Source organism: Sceloporus occidentalis, unplaced genomic scaffold, assembly GCF_023333645.1.
Source record: "Sceloporus occidentalis isolate IW3139 unplaced genomic scaffold, rSceOcc1.0.p SCAF_9, whole genome shotgun sequence".
Lineage (NCBI taxonomy): Eukaryota > Metazoa > Chordata > Lepidosauria > Squamata > Phrynosomatidae > Sceloporus > Sceloporus occidentalis.
Genome location: NW_028316989.1, coordinates 32,470,708 through 32,491,736, shown reverse-complemented (window position 1 = coordinate 32,491,736; position 21,029 = coordinate 32,470,708). Strand labels below are relative to the sequence as shown.

Here is a 21,029-nt window from a genome sequence, read left to right as displayed (position 1 = left end):
TTCTACAGTCCGTCCTCGCCTTACGCGGGGGATCCGTTCTGGATCCCTCCGCGTAAGGCGAATTCCGCCTATGCTCGAGCCCCATTGGAAACAATGGGGCTCGTGTGCAATGGCACGGCGGCGCGGGCACGCGCAGGGCGCAACGGGCGCACGCACCCATTCAATTGAATGGGACGCGCCGCCCCTTCCACCCCGCGCGTGCGCCGCGGCTTGAGCGTGTATGCTCAAGGCCGCGTATGGTGCGCCTGTGTATGGCACGGGCGCACTGTATTACCTTCTGTTGCTGGATTGGGAGGGTAGGATTGAGAACAGGATGTCATGGAACTTCAAAAAGTCTTGTCAACATGCTTTCAAAAATATTGTTAGATGTAGTTTTTTTTAAAAAAAGATTTTTTTTACTTCATTCCTACTAGTGACTATACACACACACACACACACACACATTACTGGGATAGGAAGAGCCAGTGTGTATAGTTGTCTGCATGTTGGATTATGACTCTGGAAACCAGGTTTCAAATCCCCACTCAGCCATGGAAACCCAACTAGGGACCTTGGGGTTCTTTCAGCCTCAGAAGAAGGCAATGGCAAACCCCATCTGAACAAATCTTGCTAAGAAAACCCCATGATGGCTTTAGTATAGTATAGTATAGTATAGTATAGTATAGTATAGTATAGTATAGTATAAATTTCCAGGATTTATATCCCGCCTTTCTCCATAATAGGATTCAAGACAGGTTCACCTAGGAGTCGCCATAAGTTGGAAATAACTTGAAGACACATGACAACAAGGGGAAATAACTCATTACAAGTAACTGCATTACATGCCACTTGTTGCTTCCAAGTTCTAGCCACTATTGGGAGCTGGTAGCTCCCATGTCGGTGAGGTGTTAAATCCAGATTTTTGTGACCTTAAAAAGAGCTCTCAAAGGGTCTGGATCTATTGGGCAGATAGAGTTCAGCCTCTTGAATAGTCCTGTTAATGTTTAGACTAAAACCCAGAGTGGATCCACTCTTCCACTCACATGGAAGCTTTCATGGAAGGTGATTGTAGAAGAAAAGTTCAGATTCAGTAGAATAGTTGGTTGGGGTCAACAGGTTTTGCACATGCCTCCCTCCCAGATCAAATGCTTTTATGCACTGCAACTCTGATGGGGAGGAAATCTCCTCCTGTACAGCAGTAACTGGAATTCATTAATGCAGTGCTGTTGAAAGGCCATAAAACAAAAAGGGCTGATGACCTCCATTTGCGAGGGAAGGCACTTGCCTGGTACGGAGATTATACAGGGAAGCTGATAGTGATCTTAAAATATCTGAAGGGCTGTCAGGCAGAAGACTAAATAGACTTTAGTCTTTGTTGCGCCGAAAGCAGGAGCAGTAGTAGTGGTTGGAAAGGCGCAGGGCAGACAAATGGTTTGCAGCTGGAACATTCGGAGACACCTAGGAGATGCTTGAAAGTAAACAGATTTCCCCAGGAGGTGTCAAGCTATCCTTCACTGAAGGTATTTCAGCAAAGGCTGGATAATCAACTTACAGAATCATAGAACTGAAAGGGACCTCAAAGGCTATCTAGCTCAACCTCTGACCAGTGCAGGAATCCAAAAGCATCTCTGAAAGTTGGCCATCCAAAGTCTACTTATAAATCTCCAGGATTTGCCATTCACAAATGCAATCTTTTCTACTGTCAAACAGCTTTGACTGTCAGGAAATTCTTCCTAACGTTTAATCAGACTCTCTTTCTGTTCCTTGTCAACTGAATCGATGGGTTGGGTCTTACTTGGGGGCAATAAGGACATTGTCCTCCCCAAGAACAAATCTGCCCCATTCCATTAAATTTCCCTTCAGTCCCCAGATTTTTAGCATTGCGGTAACTTTAAACTTCAGCGGAGGATTGAGAAGTACAGTTAAGGCCTCCAAAGAAAAAGGGCAGGCAAAATGCCCAAGGAAATGTAAGCACAGCAAATATTAGATATCCAGACTCTGGAGACCAAGGTTCGATTCCCAGCTCAGCCACAAAACCCAGTGGGTGACCCTGGGCAAGTCACATGCTCTCAGCCTCAAGGGAAGGCAATGGCAAATCTCTAAACAAATCTGACCAAGAAAACCCCAGGATACAATCGCCATAAGTCAGAAACATAGGTTTTTCGGGCTATGTGGCCTTGTTCTAGAAGAGTTTATTCCTGACGTTTTGCCAGTTATCTGTGGCTGGCATCCTCTCTGAAGATGCCAGCCACAGATGCAGGCAAAACATCAGGAATAACTCTTCTAGAACATGGCCACGTAGCCCAAAAAACCCACAAAATGCTATTGATGCCGGCCATGAAAGCTTTTGACTTCTTAAGTCAGAAACAACTTGAAGACACACAACACAAGCTCCCCAAACAAACCCTGGCAGTTTCCAACTCCACTTTCTCAAATCCCGTCTGCATGGCTGTTTGTGTGCACTTTGCAGAATATTACTCTTGGATCGCTGCACCATTTGCAAAACAAAACAAAATTCCATTAAAATTCAGGAAAAGGGAGGGAAAAGAACTTGCTTTACAGCAGTCTTTTTATCTCACTGAGCAAAAGGCAGGTGACCTCTAAAGTGGCCAGCTTCACTGGTCCAATTTCAGTTATTGTACGGAAGGTGACAATGCATTGATTTGCATGCATTAGTATGAAATAATATATTTTTAAAGAATAAAACCCAACAATTCCTGACCCTCTGAACTGCTACTGGAATCCATGTCTGCTCTGTTAAGCAACGAAAGCACCCAAATGGAGAGTGGGTGGGGAGAAACCCAGTTAAACACATCTTTGGTTTCTTTAATCTCCTTGTCCCAGTCATGACCTAGCCTTTTATGAGCAAGATTTTTTCTCTCTCTCCTTACACCAGTCTGTTCTCCTCCTCCTTTGTTCTCATCAGCTGTTGAAACAGTGCAAAGTCACTTTGAACTGAGTTCTCCAGAGCAGGGGGGTCAGTGGGTGGGTGGGAGAGACACCGCTAAGTGAAACAGAGAGGGGTCATAGATGTGGAAGCATGCGCCTGATGTAGCTAAACTGAATGGGAGTTTAAAAACAAAAATTCAACTTGACAGCCAAAGTGCATCAGCTCCAGGACTAACACTTGCAACTATCTTTTAGGGTTAACGCTACCAATTTTTAAATACCTATACACATCTACTCTTTGCTTTTGCCCTCTTGGGAAACAAGAAGAAGAGGCTATGTCTTCCCAAGAGCTGACAACTGAGGATCTCACTAGCAACTTTGATTATTATGATAACTGGTACATGGATGGACCAATCGGAGACCAAGATGAGTGAGTATTATTAATGTATCTGTTTCCCGGTGTATGATTTGTATATTGTTGAGTAGGAAATAGGACAGAGAACTGAAGAGGCTACTTCCCCCAGTAACTAGAGCTAAAATCAATTTTATTCCTAAAACATGCTTGGAAATGTTTGTTGCTTGGATATTTTAAAAATATCATTGGAACATGGTTTAGTGAATCTGGGCTGTTTGTGTATATTATTTATTTGTTTTAAAATGGCCTTGTTTTGATGTTTGAGCGTTCTCGGATGACATGCAATGGCATTTCACTCTATGTGTTGACTGCCATGCAGAGGTATGCAGTATTTATAGATACCATGTGATCAATATTTACTTGCCCATATTTGTTCTTCATGTGTGATACCTACCCAGGCAATCAATCAGTCAATCAATCAATCTAAATTGTCAGTTTGTTTGACTGGGGGATTTATATGAAAATCTAGAGAATCTGAATATTTGCAAATATTTGTTTTAGCTCGAGCCACCGTTGTTGTTCCCTAGAAAAACTTTAATTGTCCATTATTCAAGTATCAAGATTTATTGATCAAGATCTGTTTTCCTTTTTCTCCTTCTTTCTTGGTTCTCCTCTGCCTGGTTTATGTTCGATATATCTAAAGATCCTTTGAGGTGCTTTAAAGTTGACACAGCTACGTCTGCCATGCGTGTTAAAAATCACACCATTGTGTCATATTTATAGCTATTAACACATTGATGGAACAAAATAACTAGAATCATATGTGGTTAAGGTAGAACTGAAAAAAGTTCTGAGACATGTTCTACCTAAAATATATGGGGGCTTCATGAAACTATGCTGCTGCAACATTGTCACTATCATCATTGTTGTTGTTGTCGTCATCATATTGATTGATTGATTGATTTGCCGGGGCTTCTGCTGCTGCAACCAGATCATAACATTCTGTTAGTGGCAGTGTTCTAGCATTTGCATCCCAGTGCCATTTCATCAATCCATTGTGCCTAGAAGACACCAGAGTGAGGGCAAGGATATACTTTCTGCTACTGCTCTCACTCTGATTTAGTTTTGTGATGAATTGCTCATGGCTATGATACTGTTTTGCCCCAATTTACATTCCTTACCACCAGATCTGAGATACCCCCCCCCCCCCAAAAAAAAAGGACAGCAGGTTAGCAAAGTCACAGGCTGCCTTTGGCATCAGTTTCACTTAATATACAGTGGGCCCTTGGTATCCACTGGGATTTGGTTCCAGGACCCCCCCCCCCCCCCCATGGATACAAAAATCCATGGATGCTCAGGTCCCATTATATATTTGACATAAAAGGCCAAAATCAAGGTTTACGAGGTTTACGTTTGGGAGTTTATATATTTTTGGAATATTTTCAAACCGTGGATAGTTGAATCGGTGGATAAAGATAGGTTGGACTGACTGTATTAGGATTGGTTTGAATGGTTTTCAGGTTATCCAGCAAAACCTCATTCTCAACTTCACCGGACTTCTTTGGGAGAGATGCTAAGAAGAAAATGTGCTCTACCTTTGTGTGTGCAAGCCGCCACCACCTGTCGACTTATGCTGACCCTATAAATTCCATAGGGTTTTCTTAGGCAAGAAAGACTCAGAGGTGGTTTTGTCAGTTCCTTCCTCTGAATATAAGCTACAGCACCTGTTATTCCTTGGCAAACGCTAACCAGGGCTGACTCTGCTTAGCTTCCAAGATCAAATGGGTTCTCATTCCTTAGAAAAGTTTGATAGGTACACTGAGTATTTCGAGGACTCAGTTGTGCAAAGTTAGCTCTCCCACTAGGCAGAGAAAGTAACCAGTTCAGGAGTGGGGGTAAACTGTGGAAGGGAGCAGTGAGACAACAGGAGATGAATGGTAATAGGCTGCCAGAAGACTAGGCTGTGTTAGCCATACAACCTCTCCTGCTCTTAGATCTGGTGTTCCACCACCAGTATTGACATACAATAAATAGATCAGTCTCATTGGCCTGTGTACACTAAAGGGGTGGTGGTGATGTCCTATCTTGTCCATTGCCTCAGGCAAAAAAAACATCTTGAACCAGCTTTAAGGGTACCGATTATCTCTCTGTCCCTCTTTCTCTTACATAATTCAAAGATATAGTCGTGTTAGTCTGTAGAATCAGTATGTAGAGAGGTCTTGTAGCACCTTTGAGACTAACTGAAAGAAAGAAGTTGGCAGCATGAGCTTTCGTGGACTTCAGTCTACTTCCTTAAATGCATTTCATGGAGTCCAGAATCCCGGCAGAGGATTCATTGGGATTGTCCCTGTCAAAGCAGGGCAGTTGAAAGGTATGGCATGCACCCTGCAACACTCTGAGGTTGCCCACTTCTACTGTAAGGATGGGGAACACAAGGAAGAAAGTGTACTCGCATGCCTTGCTGCTTGTGAGCTTCCCTTTGGGATGTCTGTGGGAATAGGATCATGCTCTAGATTGGCCTTTGGCCTGTTCCTGTAGGTTCTTCTTATGTTCTTATGGTGTCAAAATAACAATCAGCTTTGGTTCTAAGCGGCTCAGCTACTTAAAAACAGTCCCTTGCCACAGTGTGACACTGTGCCCTATAAAGGGGACTCAACTGAAAAGAGCAGCCAATAACCATAACTGAAGACAGCAGCCCGAGTAGTGTTCAGACAATCTAACCCCCTACCCAGATCTCCTGTACATAGACATGGATGTACACATTCATGCTCCATCACAGCTGCTTCTATTGTAATACAACCTTTTTTTCCAGTGGCCAAGCTGGCTGAGGGATTCTGTGAGTTGTATTCCAAAAACATAACCTTAAGACATCCTTTGGATGAAAACCAGGGCACATAAAGTCAAGCAACATCAGAGTGTGGTCAAGATGGCACAAGGTATTAATGAGGAAAGAGAGACAAGCTAGGAGAGGCTGCAGTAGTTTGCTTTTGCCTGAGCCTACTGGGAAGGGCAAGATTCTGCCACTTCTTCTCCCTGCAGAGCTAATTGAATCCAAACTGCTTTTGAACTTTGAGATCAGTTTGCAGCAGTTGAAGTAAGCCAAGAAATAAGCCAAGAAAGTGGGAGGAGGAGAGAGAAACCGAGACATTTGAAAAACAGTTGAAAAAGTGGTGGGATGACAGAGAATGAATTGGGATTGCCAAACTGGGGCAGTTGGTATGTATGCATTTCTAAGATGATGTATGATGTATGTTTGAGGGTAAGGAGCATGGTTCGGTAGCAGAATGCATGCACTGCCTGTAGGATGCCTAATAGTTTTGTTCCCCTGCCTGGGTAGCACCCCACACCAATGAAAAGTACTCACACATTTGGTGCGGTAAGGAGTTCTTATGAACTGGTCTTTCACTTTGCATTGGCTGCCAGTGTGGCTGAGGGTACTGTAAGGCCGTATTCTGCTAATACTGATGCACAGCTTGTTATCCACTACTAAAAAGATTAATAATAATAATAATAATTATTATTATTATTATTATTATTATTATTATTTATACCCTGCTCTTCAGCCAAAAGGCTATCAGAGTGGCCATGGATAGTCATTTACTCTACATAGGATGCCGACATTTGGAACTATGCCAAGCCAATAAGTATCTTTGCAAGTTACAAATTCAGAAAGAACTAAAAACAGCTTGTTGCATGGTGAGCAAGAATAATGTTTCCTCCTCCTCCTCCTCCTGTATTACTACTTCATTCAGTTGTGTTATTAAATGTAGCTTCCGCCATCTTATTCATCTATCTTATTCATAGCATTGGCTGCATTATTCCCATTTTGCAGCATCAGAGTGCATTTCAGAGTTCATCCCCAGCTGCTTCAACATTTGACGTCTGAAGCGGATGCCTTACTTTGCTTATGACAGAGCTTGCGCTAGCTATTTCTAGTCTCAGTTGAAGGGAACTGTCAGATGTGAAATGAATCTTTAGTCAATTTGACTAGCACAGGAGAATACAAATATTTTGCCTTGGAAAGAATCCAGATTCATCCCAAATAAAGAGAAGCAACATAAAAAGTTTTGTTTTATTTTCAATGCACTTTGCAATCCTCTTTCCAGCATGTTATCTTTGGGAATGCAAAAGCTCAGGACCATCCCTGCCCTCTCTCTCTCTCTCTCTCTCTCTCTCTCTCTTGGAAGCACAATTACATTTCAGAGGCATCAAATAGCTAATATTTATCTTTCTGGGTATTTTCTTTTTCACCCTGAAAAGATTAAACGTTTAATACCAAGGGGAAAGGGTGAATCACGTAGCACTTCAGAGGCCTAGCATAAATTCTGAAGCACGTCAACAGATTTCCACTTAATGTTGTGAAATCACAAGCTTTTTTTAAAAAAAGAGGGCCAAATGAAACATTAAATGGGTGTTATAATGATGTTTAGATTTCGTATTCAATGAAAAACAGGAATGGAAAGGCTGAAAGTTTGGGTGGGCAACTGATAGGAGAAGAGGCTATATATAGAATAGAACAGAATAGAACAGTGATGGCGAACCTATGGCACGCGTGCCAGAGGTGGCACTCAGAGCCTTCTTTGTGGGCACATGTGCCGTTGCCCCAGCACAGTTTGCCAGAGTTTGTTTCTAGAAAGCCAGAGGGACATGGCACTTTGAAATTAATAAGTGGGTTTTGGGTTGCAGTTTGGGCACTCGGCCTCTAAAAGGTTCACCATCACTGGAATAGAATATACAGGAAGGCCCTGACTTTTGATGCTCCATTATCTGACAACTCACTGTTTCGACTCTTGCAAATTAAGGACATCTTCCATTAATTCAAGCAATGGTCTGCTCTTTCATCAGTTCTTCTTGCTTGAGGGGGTTTGCTTGGGATCACCTATATACAAACACACTACTTGCAAAGTGAGCTGAGAGCAGGCCTTTGCAAGCAGTGGGTGTGCATGAACAATCCCAAAGAAGCCACCATAATTCCTCCGTGTTCCTTACATGGATTTTGCTTTTCCAACAATTCCAGTTTCTGGCCCTGTTGCAGTCCCTAATCCAGTAGATCCACAGTAGATACCCATTGTATCTACACCTTAATGCTTTTGTATGTCTTTTAACATGTTCGGTTTTAAATGTTGCTAGCCACCCTGAGTTCCTATATCAGGAGAAAGGCGGGATATAAATAAATAAATAAAATAACGGGTCAAATGCATTTCTTGACATAACAGCTTAAGTGAACTTACATACATTCACACAGACAAATACTTCAGTTAACTAAGTATTCCTGGGCATTACTTTTTTTTAAACATAAAATTGGTACCAGAGTTGGAAATAATGCAGAAAGCATACCCATAGGTCCCTGTACCACAAATGAAGAGGAGGAGGAATTTGACATGTTTTAGCAAACATTTTATTCAAAATGGACATAAAAATAAAACAATAATCAAACAATGATGCTAGGTAAGACTTGCATAACTAAACAAAAGCATGGTGGTTCTAGAGACCGCCTGAAATTCCGCTTTCTGGGAATTCTGGGATCTGAAATCCAAAAAAAGTAACTTTCTTAATTTCAGGTGCTGGCTATTGGTTAAACTTAAGTCTCATGGTCACCGGCTATTGGATCATCTCAAACTAAGGCTTCGACAGCCCAGCAATGACAATGGACTGAACTGGATACTGACTCTTTCATTGCATTGGACTCGATCCAAATCACAGCTGAATCTGAATCCAGTCTATCTAGCTTGAAGCAAGCAGTCCTGAAATGAGATGCCTCCTGCTTTAATTTGTACCTTGCCAAAACTGCATGGCTTGGTATAGACACAAAGACCTTCTTTGCATTCAGATCCCAGGGAAGAAAGGGTTTGACTGAAGCTTCATTCACAGGTAGTAACTTAATCCCCTTTCAGAGTTTGGACAGCCATGTGCTGAAAACTTGCAACAAAGAGTTGGACTGTGATATCTATGAGTAAATAAAACCAGAGTCCTGTAGTATCTCTCCTGAAAGTTTGTTCTTCTCAGACTTTACAAAGATGATGGGAGAGACATTATTCTTCCCCCAGTCCCCTAACCTTTTTTACCTGATTCAAACTGGCAGGCTTTTCTTTCTCTCCCCATCCCCATCCACACTATCAGCTAAGTGTCATGAGGAGGTGGTCTAAAAAGTAGTTTATAATAATAAAAACAATTTATAATAATAAAAGAGTAAAAGCAATTTATAATCATAAAAGAAAATGTGTGTATTTCTGTATGTCTCTCCCATAATATCAAGAAGATGAAAGCTAGACACTGACACTTGTCATGGATAATAAGAGAAGACAGCAGTCTTAGCATTATTTTGATTTAAACTGATCAATTAATTTTAGTTAACTAAAATCTGCCTGTGTTTGCATTACCATTTTCAGTCACTAGGTGTCAGACTTCACCTGACCAAAATAGACAAAGCTACAGGGAAACCTGGAAGACTCATTGCTCTATAGGGCTTCCAAATACCTTCAAATAGACTTTCCTGTTTAGGCCTCTGAACTTTTCATAGTAAAGAGAAAGAGAGATTACTATTGGCTGAAAAAGGGGGGAAAGAATGAGCAGAGGGATCAGCTGAATGAGCCCTGTTTGGAGTAAAAGAGGAAAAGGCCAAGGAAAAAACAGTAGAAAGGAAATGCAAAGTGAACACAGGAGAAGGGCAGAAAGGAGACTAACAGCTTTCTAACTCATACAAAATTGTTACTTCTGCTAATATATATCATCTTAATGGAAATTATAAACTGATTAATATACCACAGCATCCTGTAACACCATTTAAGACTCACATATTTGCTTTACCGTGAGTTTTTATGGACTGCAATCCACTTCCCCAAATGTAGGGTTTATAGTTTATTCAAGTAGATATACAGTGCACAAGGCTGAAAATGAGAAATTGAAAGTGAGGTCAGAGAGAATTTAGATGCAGATATTATTGGTAGTGACAAATATTTTAATGCTGGCCATTAACAAAACTGTTGGTGATAGCTGTGGAGGTAAATCATTTGATATCATTTGTTTTTCTCCCAATGGGAAGAAAACCAAACAACAGAATGCCAGTCACAGAATGACAAGCATCTGTTATCCCATATAAATTACTCAATAGCCATAAATAGGTGAGTCGCTGTCTCTTGATAAGAAACTAACGGCCTAAGTAGACTACACATTGAGTTTTCAAAAAAAGTGCTCACTGGTGGTGAAAGACATCTGTTTGTCATAGCATGTGATTGTCTTCGCCTTCATAATTTGCATTTAGCATGCTTTGTTTTCTGATTGGTCAGCTGGAGTTAAACATGGGCAGAACATGAATGGTCTGTTTCTGAGAAAACCCTTCTGAGGAAATCCCATCATGAGAGGGAAAACACATTTAACACAGGAATTGACTGTTTCCCCTACCATACAGTTTTGACCCCAAGGATCATAAAAGAGACATTGTTCTACTGAGCATTTTGGTGTGAAAAGTCATAGTAGTGATAACAACAATGACAGTTGTTATCTCAGTACTATCTACTCTTCTTATTCTTATTTTTCTTATTATTATTATTACCATCCCATCTTTTCTCCCATAATGGGACTCAGGGCAGTTTACAGTTTGTTAAAAACAGTACAGAGGAAATGCTGTACAAATATGTCAAAGTTTAACTATGAAAGTTCTTTAAAAACAAATCTGTAAAATTAAAATCACTAAGACTACAGCATTAAAAGCCCACTCCAACCAATTTCTAAAAGCCTAGTAGGGTAAGAATGGTTTTACTTGCCAACAGAAGGACAGCAAAGATGGAGCCATCCTAGCCTCCCCAGGGAAAAGATTCCAAAGTCTTGGACCAGCCGCCAAGAAGGCTGTCATCATTTGGACTCTTTTAAGGAGCTAGCGTGGCGTAGTGGTTTGAGCGTTGGGAGACCAGGATTCAAATCCCTGCTTGGCCATGGAAACCCACTAGGTGACCTTGGGCATATCTCATTCTCTCCGTCTCAGATGATGGCTATGGCAAACCTCCTCTGCACAAATCTTGCCAAGGAAACCCCGTGATAGGCTTGCCTTAGGGTCACCATAAGTTGGAAATGACTTGAAGGCACACAACAACAACAAAGACCATGCTCTAAGATTGGGTCTCTTCTAAGTGGCATAGTGGGTTGAGAGTTGAACATAGGACATTGGGAGACCAGGGTTTGAATCCCAACTCATCCATGGAAGCCCACTAGGTGACCTTGGGCATGTCTCACTGTCTCAGCCTCGGGGGACGGCCAAGACAAACCTCCTCTTAACAAATCTTGCCAAGGAAATCCTATGGATAGGCTTGCCTTAGAGTCACCATAAGCTGGAAATGACGAAGGCACACAAGAACAACAACAACAACAACAACAACGCTCTAAGACTGGCTCTTTTCTAAGAGCCAGCATGGCATAGTGGTTTGAACATTGAATGATGACTCTGAAGATCAGGGTTTGATTCAACATTCAGCCGTGGAAACCTTCTGGGTGACCATGGGCAAGTAACACACTTTCAGTACCAGAAAACCTTGTGGTGGGATAGCCTTATGGATGCCCTAAGTCAGAAAACACCTTGAAGGCCCACAACAACATTGAAGGCCATTATATTAGTATCCATCCGAATATCCTTCTCAAAGCTGCCATTGCTAAATTAAATCCACTCATTCCCAGTAACATCTGCTGGGGCCCATCTTAACAAATTTCTTATCTCTTCTGCTCTGTTTCCTGACACTTCAAATACATTTTCCATGGTTCTCCATCTCCCCTGGTCATTATCGAACACTGTTCTGCATATTTAGTCCTTTTAATCTCTGTCCATAAAGCCATCCCTTTTAGCTTCCCTCGACTAATTTTATTGCTTTTTTAAAAAAAAAATACCACTTTAATTTTAATATATATTGGCTTCTATTAACATAATGTATGTACCCTCCAACCCCAGTCTTCCAAGGACCCTAGAAAAATGGCTTTGCATGCTTGACACAGATTTCCCCTTCTTTGCTTAATATAATAGCACATGTATCAGAGAGATGAAATAAGTAGCTTTGCCCCCTAAGGCTGGAATCATGCAAAGTTCCTCTCTAAAAATTGAGGCATCGACTTAAATTAGCTAAAGGTAAAGCAAAAATATGTGACTTTTATACAATATGACATAATTTCATTTTATATATAAACCAGAGGCCGATGCAGTGGTATTTATGTAAACCTTTCTTCAGATTATGAGAAAGAGATTGAACATCAATTATGAGAAAGAGCTTGATCAATTGCAGTTATTAAAAAATAAATATATAGAGAATTTCTGAGCTGCTTACACTTTTGCCTGCAAAGTAAAGGGGAGCATTTATTGAATGCATCGTCTTTGGTTAATAATCGGATATAAACAGGATGGAACTGCCTTTTGTTTTGCCCTTTCCTCCCTCCTCTACACCTTTTTCTTTCCTTAGGTTTGTTGATACTTTTAAACTCTTGTTATATTTGTAATACTTTTATCATGCACACCCCCGAACATTTTAAAACATATTTTCTTAGATGGTACTATGGCTTTGATCATAGTTTACATAACTTGACTTTTCCCCTGTCCTTTTGGAACAAGGGCTAGGAACCTCTTGCCTTCAAAGGAGGATTTCATTTTCTGAAAAGTGGCATTTGGCAGTGAGGAAAACAGGTCACTGGGACATGTTTTACCAAAGCACTATCATGGGGGAAAGTGTGGTAAAAGATAACACCAAACCGATATACTTCCATTCTTAAAATAGGCCAATTGTGGCAGGACAGCAGGCTGGTATGATAAAGTCCATAGATTTACTTGGAGCTGATGTCTATAGAATAGATATGTGATAGAACAAGAATAAGAAATGGAAGCGGCATCTCAGCTTTTCAAAATGAGGCAAGAAAGGTAGAAAAGCTAGAAACTACCAAACAGGACAGCAGACGGGTGTGATAATATCCTTAGATTTACAGTGGGCCTTTGTATCCGCAGGATCATCCGTGGATAACAAAATCCATGGATACTCAAGCCCCATTAAATACAATGACATAGCAAAATGGTGTCCCTTATATAAAACAGCAAAATCAAAGTTCGCTATTTGGAATTTGTATATTTTAAAAATATTTTCAAGCCATGGGTGCTTGAATCCATGGTTAAAAAATCCATGGATACAGAAGGCTGATGGTACTTGGAGCCAATGTGTATACAATAGATGTGTGGTAGAACTGCAACAACAACAAATAGAAGAGGCATTGCCGCTTTTCAAAATGAGGCCAAAAAAAGGTGGAAAAGCTAGAAACCCACCAAACAGGACAGCAGGGGGATGTGATAAAGTCCATAGATTTACTCAGAGCTGATGTCTATAGAATAGATATGTGACAGAACAACAATAAGCAATGGAAGAAGCATCTCAGCTTTTCAAAATGAGAAGGGGAAAAAAGCTAGAAAAGCTAGAAACCCATCAAACAGTTGTATTATGGAGAAGAGGCCTTAGCTGTGGATGCTCTGCAACTGGCTATATGAAGTTCCGACATCCAATTTTTAAATTCTTTTGTTTTGTTTTTCTCTTCCCTCTAGCATGACCCCGGAGGTTATCCCTGACTGCTATCCTACCATCCCTTATGATATCTACCATGCCTGCATGGCTCCCATCTCGGTAAGTATTTTGTACAAAGTGTCATACTAACATGAGAAGACCATGCAAGCAATTTCCCAAGAAGGTGAATGTCTGGTGCTGGAATGCATCTGTACATGAAAGGTTTAAAACAATGGTTAAAACTCTAAGTAAGAAAGTAGGGATATCCATGCACACCCCTATTGCCTGGATGTCCTCAGTCAGGCAAGTTCTTCATGCGCATCAAACCTTACTCTGTCTGTTGACTTTCCTCTTTCTGCTCCTGACGGTTGTTGAAATTTTCAGTAAAAAAGTGGAGAGCGAGGTCACGCACATTTTTGGAGTTCTCAAAATTTGGGGGCTGTGTTTTCAAACAGAGGAAGAAAAAGAGATGACTGGTTTTGGAACAGCCACGATACAAGAAATGGCAGCGTGCCCAGTTGAGGATCTGGGCTAATTTTAAAACGTTCCCCCCCCTCCTCGAAAAAACATGAAATGATGCAGGCCACTTTTGGGCACACGGTTTACAATGAGACAGTACAATAGTAAAACTGGTGGGAATGGAAGACAAAGTAAGTGTGTTTTTGAGCACTGGGCTATGACTTTGGAGGCCAGCCATGTAAACCCATTGGGTTACACTCTCTCAGCCTCAGAGGAGCAAGCCCCCTCCAAAGAAACCTGCCAAGATAACCCTGTGATAGGTTTGCCTAATGCCTCAGGAAACAACTTAAGGCACACAACAACAACAACATTCTTTGATGGTCATTGAACTCTTCAAGATGAGAAAGAAGTATGTGAATGTATTTTCTCCCAATGTCTGTGCAATGTTAACTATTATTTCTTTTTTCTTTCCCCAATTCATCTTCTTCCTTTTCCTCCTCCATCATTTCTCACAGCTGGTCATTTTGCTGATCCTGTCTTTGATGGTGAAACGAAAGAAACTGTACCAAAGTTGTTGGAATGGAGCTCCTGGACTATTGAGGTATATCATGTGCCATCGTAGAGACAGAAGGCCTGTCATGCACTTTGCTATCTGTTGTAATATTGCTGACCTTTTCCCTTTGCTAGATTGCTAGTCCTTAAGGAGGGAAACCTTGCAAATCATTTGGTAGCATTTCCAAAGGCCAAAGCAGTTCTTGGTGGTGTTTTCACAACTGCCAAGTTTGGGGCCAATAAAACCCACTGGATGACCTTGGGCAAGTCACACTCTCTCAGCCTCAGAATATGGCAATGACAAACACCCTCTTAAGAAACGTGCCAAGAAAACCCCATGATAGGTTTGCCTTAGGGGCACCATAAGTTGGAAATGACTTGAAGGCACACAACAAAAGCAGATAGTGTTGGAGGATTGCAGGTCAGATCACCCCCCACCAATGGCTATGCTGGCTGAGATCAATGGATACTGTAATATGTATCTGAAAAGCAACCTACTTTGCACCTCCATCATAATTCTTACACAGATGTACTCATCTTTTTTAAAGGACATTCGTCAGTCTGAAAGCAGAATGTTAAAATGTGGGGGGAAGATTGATGTCCCCTCTAGGTCTGAAATGTAACATTTTGAATACCTGAGTAATAGAGATTTTAAAGCTGTCTGCAGATGTGTTTCCATAGGTGGGGGGGGAGGACACTACTTCTTTTCTCGTTCCAGTGTTTCTGCTTTCCCATTTACTACAGCCCCATTCACTTCTTGGAAGAAGAGGGAAACAGGGGACTGGCCATTGCTGTCTTTGGCATCCTTTTCTCCTCCTTGTGTGTGCTGGTTTTGGACAATGATCCCCTGCCTTTCATCTCGAACTCCTCCACACAATATCGAGGTAATGCTTGGAATCATGCGCATGGGTAGAAGACAACACTTATGCGCACTGTTGTTGCAACACTCCATCCTTTATTTGTCTCCCATCAACTCCTTTGGGTCCAAACAAGGTGCTGCAGTTTGCAACATCTGGATTTAACTTCCAGGTCACTTCCTATTAGGGGAAAAAAAATTTCTTGAGGGCCTATAATGACCAAAGGAGACCAAAAAGAACATGGCATAATTGGACCTACATTTCCTAGAGGACATTTGGGACACTTGAGGGTTTCTTTAGTATTTAAAAAAATGGAAAAGTGGAACCCAAGGGGCCACAAATAGATATTACTGTAAGCATATGTCTCTTTTTGGGTAAGCCATAGAAACTGGCATTTATAGTTTTGTGAGCTGTTTAGCCTTCTCTGTCAGAGGGCTCTGTTGCCACAACAAGCTACAAATCCCAGGATTTCATTGGATGGAGCTATGACAATTAAAGTGGTAGCAAACTGCATTCATTCTGCAGTGTGGCAGGAGCCAAAACACAGCTGGTCTAGTCTTCAAGGGGAAGGAAAATGAAGGTGCATGCCATGTATGACCACATTCTCATTTCTTTCCCTTCCAAGCAGAGATCAGCTGCTTTTTCATCCTCTGAATTGTCTTTCTTCTCCCTCCCAGTAAGCATCAGCAGCCCCACTTTGGGTTTGACAGTTTCTGGGGAGGTGAACATGCACAGACAAAGCATGATGCTCCACCTGCTTGATATGGGATCTTGGCTATAATGTGGAATGTATCTATACAAAACAGTTTCTAATAGTTTGATACCACTTTAACTGGAATGGCTTCCTCTTACGAATCCTAGGTATTATAGTTTGGTGAGGTACTTAGAATATTCTGCTTGAGAAGTTGTCTTGCCAGCTCCCCTAAATTACAACTAACAGAACTGTCAGGTAGGGAATTTTAAGTCCCTCGCCTTTTAAATCCCATATTTAAATAGGATGGAGCCATGACAGTTAAACTATTCTCAATCTACTATAACTGGAAGATTTAGATACAATCATGCTTATACTATCACTATTCACCATGGTGGCCATTGGTTTCCATGTGAAGGCTGAGGTGAATTCACTTTATAGTCGGCCCTCCATATTCACTGGGTTTAGGGTCGTAGGACCCCCCATGAAAGTGGAAAAACTGCAAATGAAAAACTCACTATTTTTTAAGCTGTGAGAACACCTTTCTAGGAATCTCATGAGCTAGGTCCTCAAACATATGAACAGCTGGAATCTCTAGATCCTTGAACATGTGGAGGAAATTGACTGGAGGTCCTTCAAATGCCTAGCTAATTGTTTTCTCTAGGAAAATTTAGGTCCTCCAGAGTGACTTTATGGTCAACATCCAATAGATGCACAAAAGTCAAAACCACAGATCTGGAGGGCCAGCTGTAGATTTCAAAGGTGCTGAGCTCTATCTTCAGTTCAGTACTCGAGACAAATCCTTTAAAGTGTGGTATGAAGATGATAGTGGATTTGTCACGCCCTTGACATGCCGAGAATGGAAGGAAATTAAAAGTAGCTAATTGTTTGTTAATAGTTATTTCCAAGTTCTGCCCAAACCAGTCTCTTTATAAATACATAATCACCACATTGATTTCGCTCTCATGGGGAAAGTCTTATCTGCAGAAGATAGGGTTGGAAACCCACCTTGCCTTGCATGGCTGGTATTGCAGGCTCTTAATCTTTGCCCTTCTCTCTTCCCCTTGATCTCCCTCTGTAGAGTACTGGAAGATCATGGCTTTGCTCTATTACCCTGCCTTCTACTATCCCTTAGTTGCATGTGCTACAGTCCGACACAGAGCTGGGTACCTCTTTGGCTGTTTGCTGTCCTGGTGCCATTGTGTGGTCTATCTCTGGCAGAAGGTGGAATGCCCTCAGTCGTCCAAGGTAAAGGCTGGCAGGGATGCATGTTGAAAGACCAGGGTGGCGTCTCTGTATGGGATGAGCCTTCTTATAGCAATGGCAATGGAGATATTTGGACAGAGCTGGAAGATCATATCATTATATGGTCCAGCTGTCCAATTTGGCAGTGACGGTCCCAATTAATCCTCTGTCATCCCACTTTTCAGATGTTTTTAAAATGTCCCAGTCTCTATTCTTCTCCCACTTTTCCCCTCAGCTTACTTCAATTGCTGCAAACTGTGTTCAAGGTACCAAAGTAGTTTGCACACAGTATATCTATCCAAGAGGAGAGGAGTTTGCATACAATATATTTAGCAGAGAGGAGAGGAGTTTGCAAAGGCAAACTGCTGCACCTTTTCCTAACTTCTGTATTAACTTTTGTTGTCTTGACCACACTCTGATGTTGCTTGGCCAGGTGTGTCCTGATTTTCATCTGAGAAATATTGGTGACTACATTTGGGGTGAAAGGGTTTACACCACTATTACAGACTGTTACCCTTTCCTTAACTTGCTTAAAATATGAACAGCTTCTGCTAGAATCCTTCAGGAGAGGCAGTTCACTTTGTAACTAGGTTGCAGCCCTTCCTCACTATTTAACATAAAGTAATCTCAGTTTTTCAATGGACTTCCTACTACTGTATATACTCATGTATACGTCTAGAAATTTTAGTCAAAAAATTGACCCAAAAAACCTGGGTTGATTTATCCATAGTTCAATGTAAGTCCTGTACTTTAACTCTTCTATGTATATAAAAAGGAGCCATCCCCTTTCTCTGAATAGAGTGGTAAAAGGTGAGAGCTTAGTACATAATGGGATCAGCAAAAAGAAGGATGGATCCCCTCTACTCTCTCATCCATCCAGCATTTAGGATGAGCACAAACAGTTATGCCTGCCAGAATTTTATAAGTTCTTTGGCATCATTTCCCTTTGCATCATCCTTTGTTACATGCCCCTAAGTTTTACCCTCGACTTATCCATGGATCAGATCAAAATTCATAATTTTGGCCCCAAAACCTGCCCTAGCTCTGTGGGCTGCATCTCATCCTTACTTGGAAGCCTTCCCATTTTGAAGGGGGAGGGATGGATCTGGGACCAAAAATGATGATGGGAAAGTAACAGTGTTAAAATGGGCAATTGCACCCCCTGGAGGCTCCTGGAGACATGGTTTTCCCAATTTGGGGGTGATTTTTTTTCCAGGTTCCTGGAGTCAGTTTCCTGAGCATCACAAGGGGGAGGGCACACCAGGTGACACTCAAAGGACAGGTGACACCACCAAAAATGTGACCCTATAGTCAACTTCTGGCAGAGTTGTACTGGTGGACCTAGGGATTCCTAGAGAAAACATATCAATCAAATCCACAAATAATCAGATCTGCACAAGTCAAAAGCAGGGCACCTGGAGATATATCTCACCCCCTTTTGGCAGAAAGGGACTGTGACATTTGCCTACATCCTTTAAAATTTGGAGCTCATGACAATTGATTTTTGTGGGTTTTTTGGGCTATGTGCCCATGCTCTAGAAGAGTTTATTCCTGATGTTTCACCAGCATCTGTGGCTGGCATCTTCAGAGAATGTAGAGAAGCATTCTCTGAAGATGCCAGCCACAGATGCAGGCAAATCATCAGGAATAAACTCTTCTAGAGCATGGCCACATAGCCCGAAAAACCCACAAAAATCTATGGATGCCGGCTATGAAAGCCTTCGACTTCTCATTACAATAGATGGGGTGAATGGGGTGAGGCTCCATGTGAAGAGAAAGGAAATGTCCTTGGGATTTTCATTTTCATTTTTAATTTTTTAAATTCTTTTAACATTTTCTTTAAAACCATCACACCTGACTGAGTTTTCACTTTAAAACAAAGTGCATGTAACTCTGTTTAGGCTGTGTGTAGGATGCTGTAATTAAAAGGTACTACTTTAATGTTGCTAGTTGTTTCTGTCATAGCAATTGCCACTGATATATGGGAATTGCAATTTAGGAGTAACATGAGTACAGAAGCCATTACTAAGGATTCTGTATGGTGTGGTATGAGAGCAGGTCAATGGGAAGGTGACACCATGAGTGACTGCATGGGTAACATCAACCCAGTGCTGCCAATGCCTGGAAGCCCCACTTGGAGGCTTGGTATGTTGCACATGACCCATGGGTTGCATGATTCCCTCCCCTAGTGTAGTGAGACAGTGAGTGAAATGCAACATCTATGAATGCCCTTATATGTTCTACAGGCTCTTCTTACCTGATATCCTCTCTTCTTTTTTCCTGATTTTCTCTCTCAGATTTACAGATACTACTCCCTGCTTTCTTACCTCCCTATCATTTTGTGCCTCCTGTTTCTGAGTCTTTGGTATCCGATGCAACTTGTCAAGAGCTTCAGACAGAAGGAGAAGACAGCTGTGGATGAGGTAACGCAATTCGACATCTCTATCTCAAACTAAAACAGTGGTTAGCAACAAGCGACCCTGGGGCCTGATGTAGATCCCAAGGCTGCTTTCGTAAACATTGACCTCTCAAGATCGCTCTTTGACTGTCCAGCCACAAGGCTAAATTTCCTCTCTCAAAAGCTCCCAGGGCAGAACTTCAAATAAGCTCTTTTTAAAAATATTGGGTTCCCTGCAAGAGCCAGTGGTTTGAATGTTGGACTAGGAGTCTGATTGGATTCCCAGCTTGGCCATGAAACCCACTGGGTGAGCTTGGGCAAGTCACACTCTCTCAGCCTCAGAGGATGGCCATGGCAAACCTCCTCTGAACAAATCCTGACAAGGAAATCCTATGATAGGCCTGCCTTAGGGTCGGCATAAGTCGGAAGTGACTTGAAGGCACACAACAGTAACAACCAAGCAAGCTTTTTGTGGGTTTTTCGGGCTATGTGGCCAAGAGTTTCTTCCTGACATTTCACCAGCATCTGTGGCTGGCATCTTCAGAGAATGCTGGCATGGAAGTGAGTGGTGTGTGTGTGTGTGTGTGTATACACACTGCGTGACCCTGGCTCACTTCCATGCCAGCATTCTCTGATGATGCCAGCCACAGATGCTGGCAGAACGTCAGGAACAAACTCTTCTAGAACATGGCTACATAGCCTGAAAAACCCACAAAAATGTATGGATGCCAGCCATGAAAGCCTCTGACTGCACAACAAAACAAGTGCCAGCATGGTGTAGCAGTTTGTATGTTGGGCTAGGACTTGGGGAGATCAGAGTTTGAATCTCGGCTTAGCCAATGAACCCTACTGTGTGACTTTAGAGAAATCACACTTTCTCATCTTGAAAAGAAGGAAATGGAGAACCTCCTGTGCATAAACCTTGCCAAGAAAACCCTATGATAGATGTCTAATCTGCACTGCAGAAATAATGCAGCTTGACACCACTTGAACTGCCATGGCTCCATGCTATAGGATCCCAGGATTTGTAGTTTGCTGTGGCACCAGGGCTCTCTGATGGAGAAGGGCAAATAGGTCACAAACTACA

At 41.8% G+C, this 21,029-nt stretch overlaps 1 protein-coding gene across 2 annotated transcripts in view; it reads left to right on the top strand.

Annotated features, from left to right (window-relative positions):
* Positions 1 to 2,993: 2,993 nt before the first annotated feature.
* Positions 2,994 to 21,029, top strand: part of LOC149307202 (receptor for retinol uptake STRA6-like) — a 39,270-nt gene continuing 21,234 nt past the window's right edge. For both annotated transcript variants that reach the window (XM_089537608.1, XM_089537607.1), the window contains exons 1-6: positions 2,994 to 3,298; positions 13,782 to 13,860; positions 14,715 to 14,800; positions 15,496 to 15,635; positions 17,381 to 17,547; positions 19,842 to 19,967. In XM_089537608.1, coding sequence (XP_089393734.1) covers positions 3,204 to 3,298; positions 13,782 to 13,860; positions 14,715 to 14,800; positions 15,496 to 15,635; positions 17,381 to 17,547; positions 19,842 to 19,967 — 693 coding nt within the window. In that variant the 5' untranslated portion in view covers positions 2,994 to 3,203. The remainder of the gene's footprint in view (positions 3,299 to 13,781; positions 13,861 to 14,714; positions 14,801 to 15,495; positions 15,636 to 17,380; positions 17,548 to 19,841; positions 19,968 to 21,029) is intronic.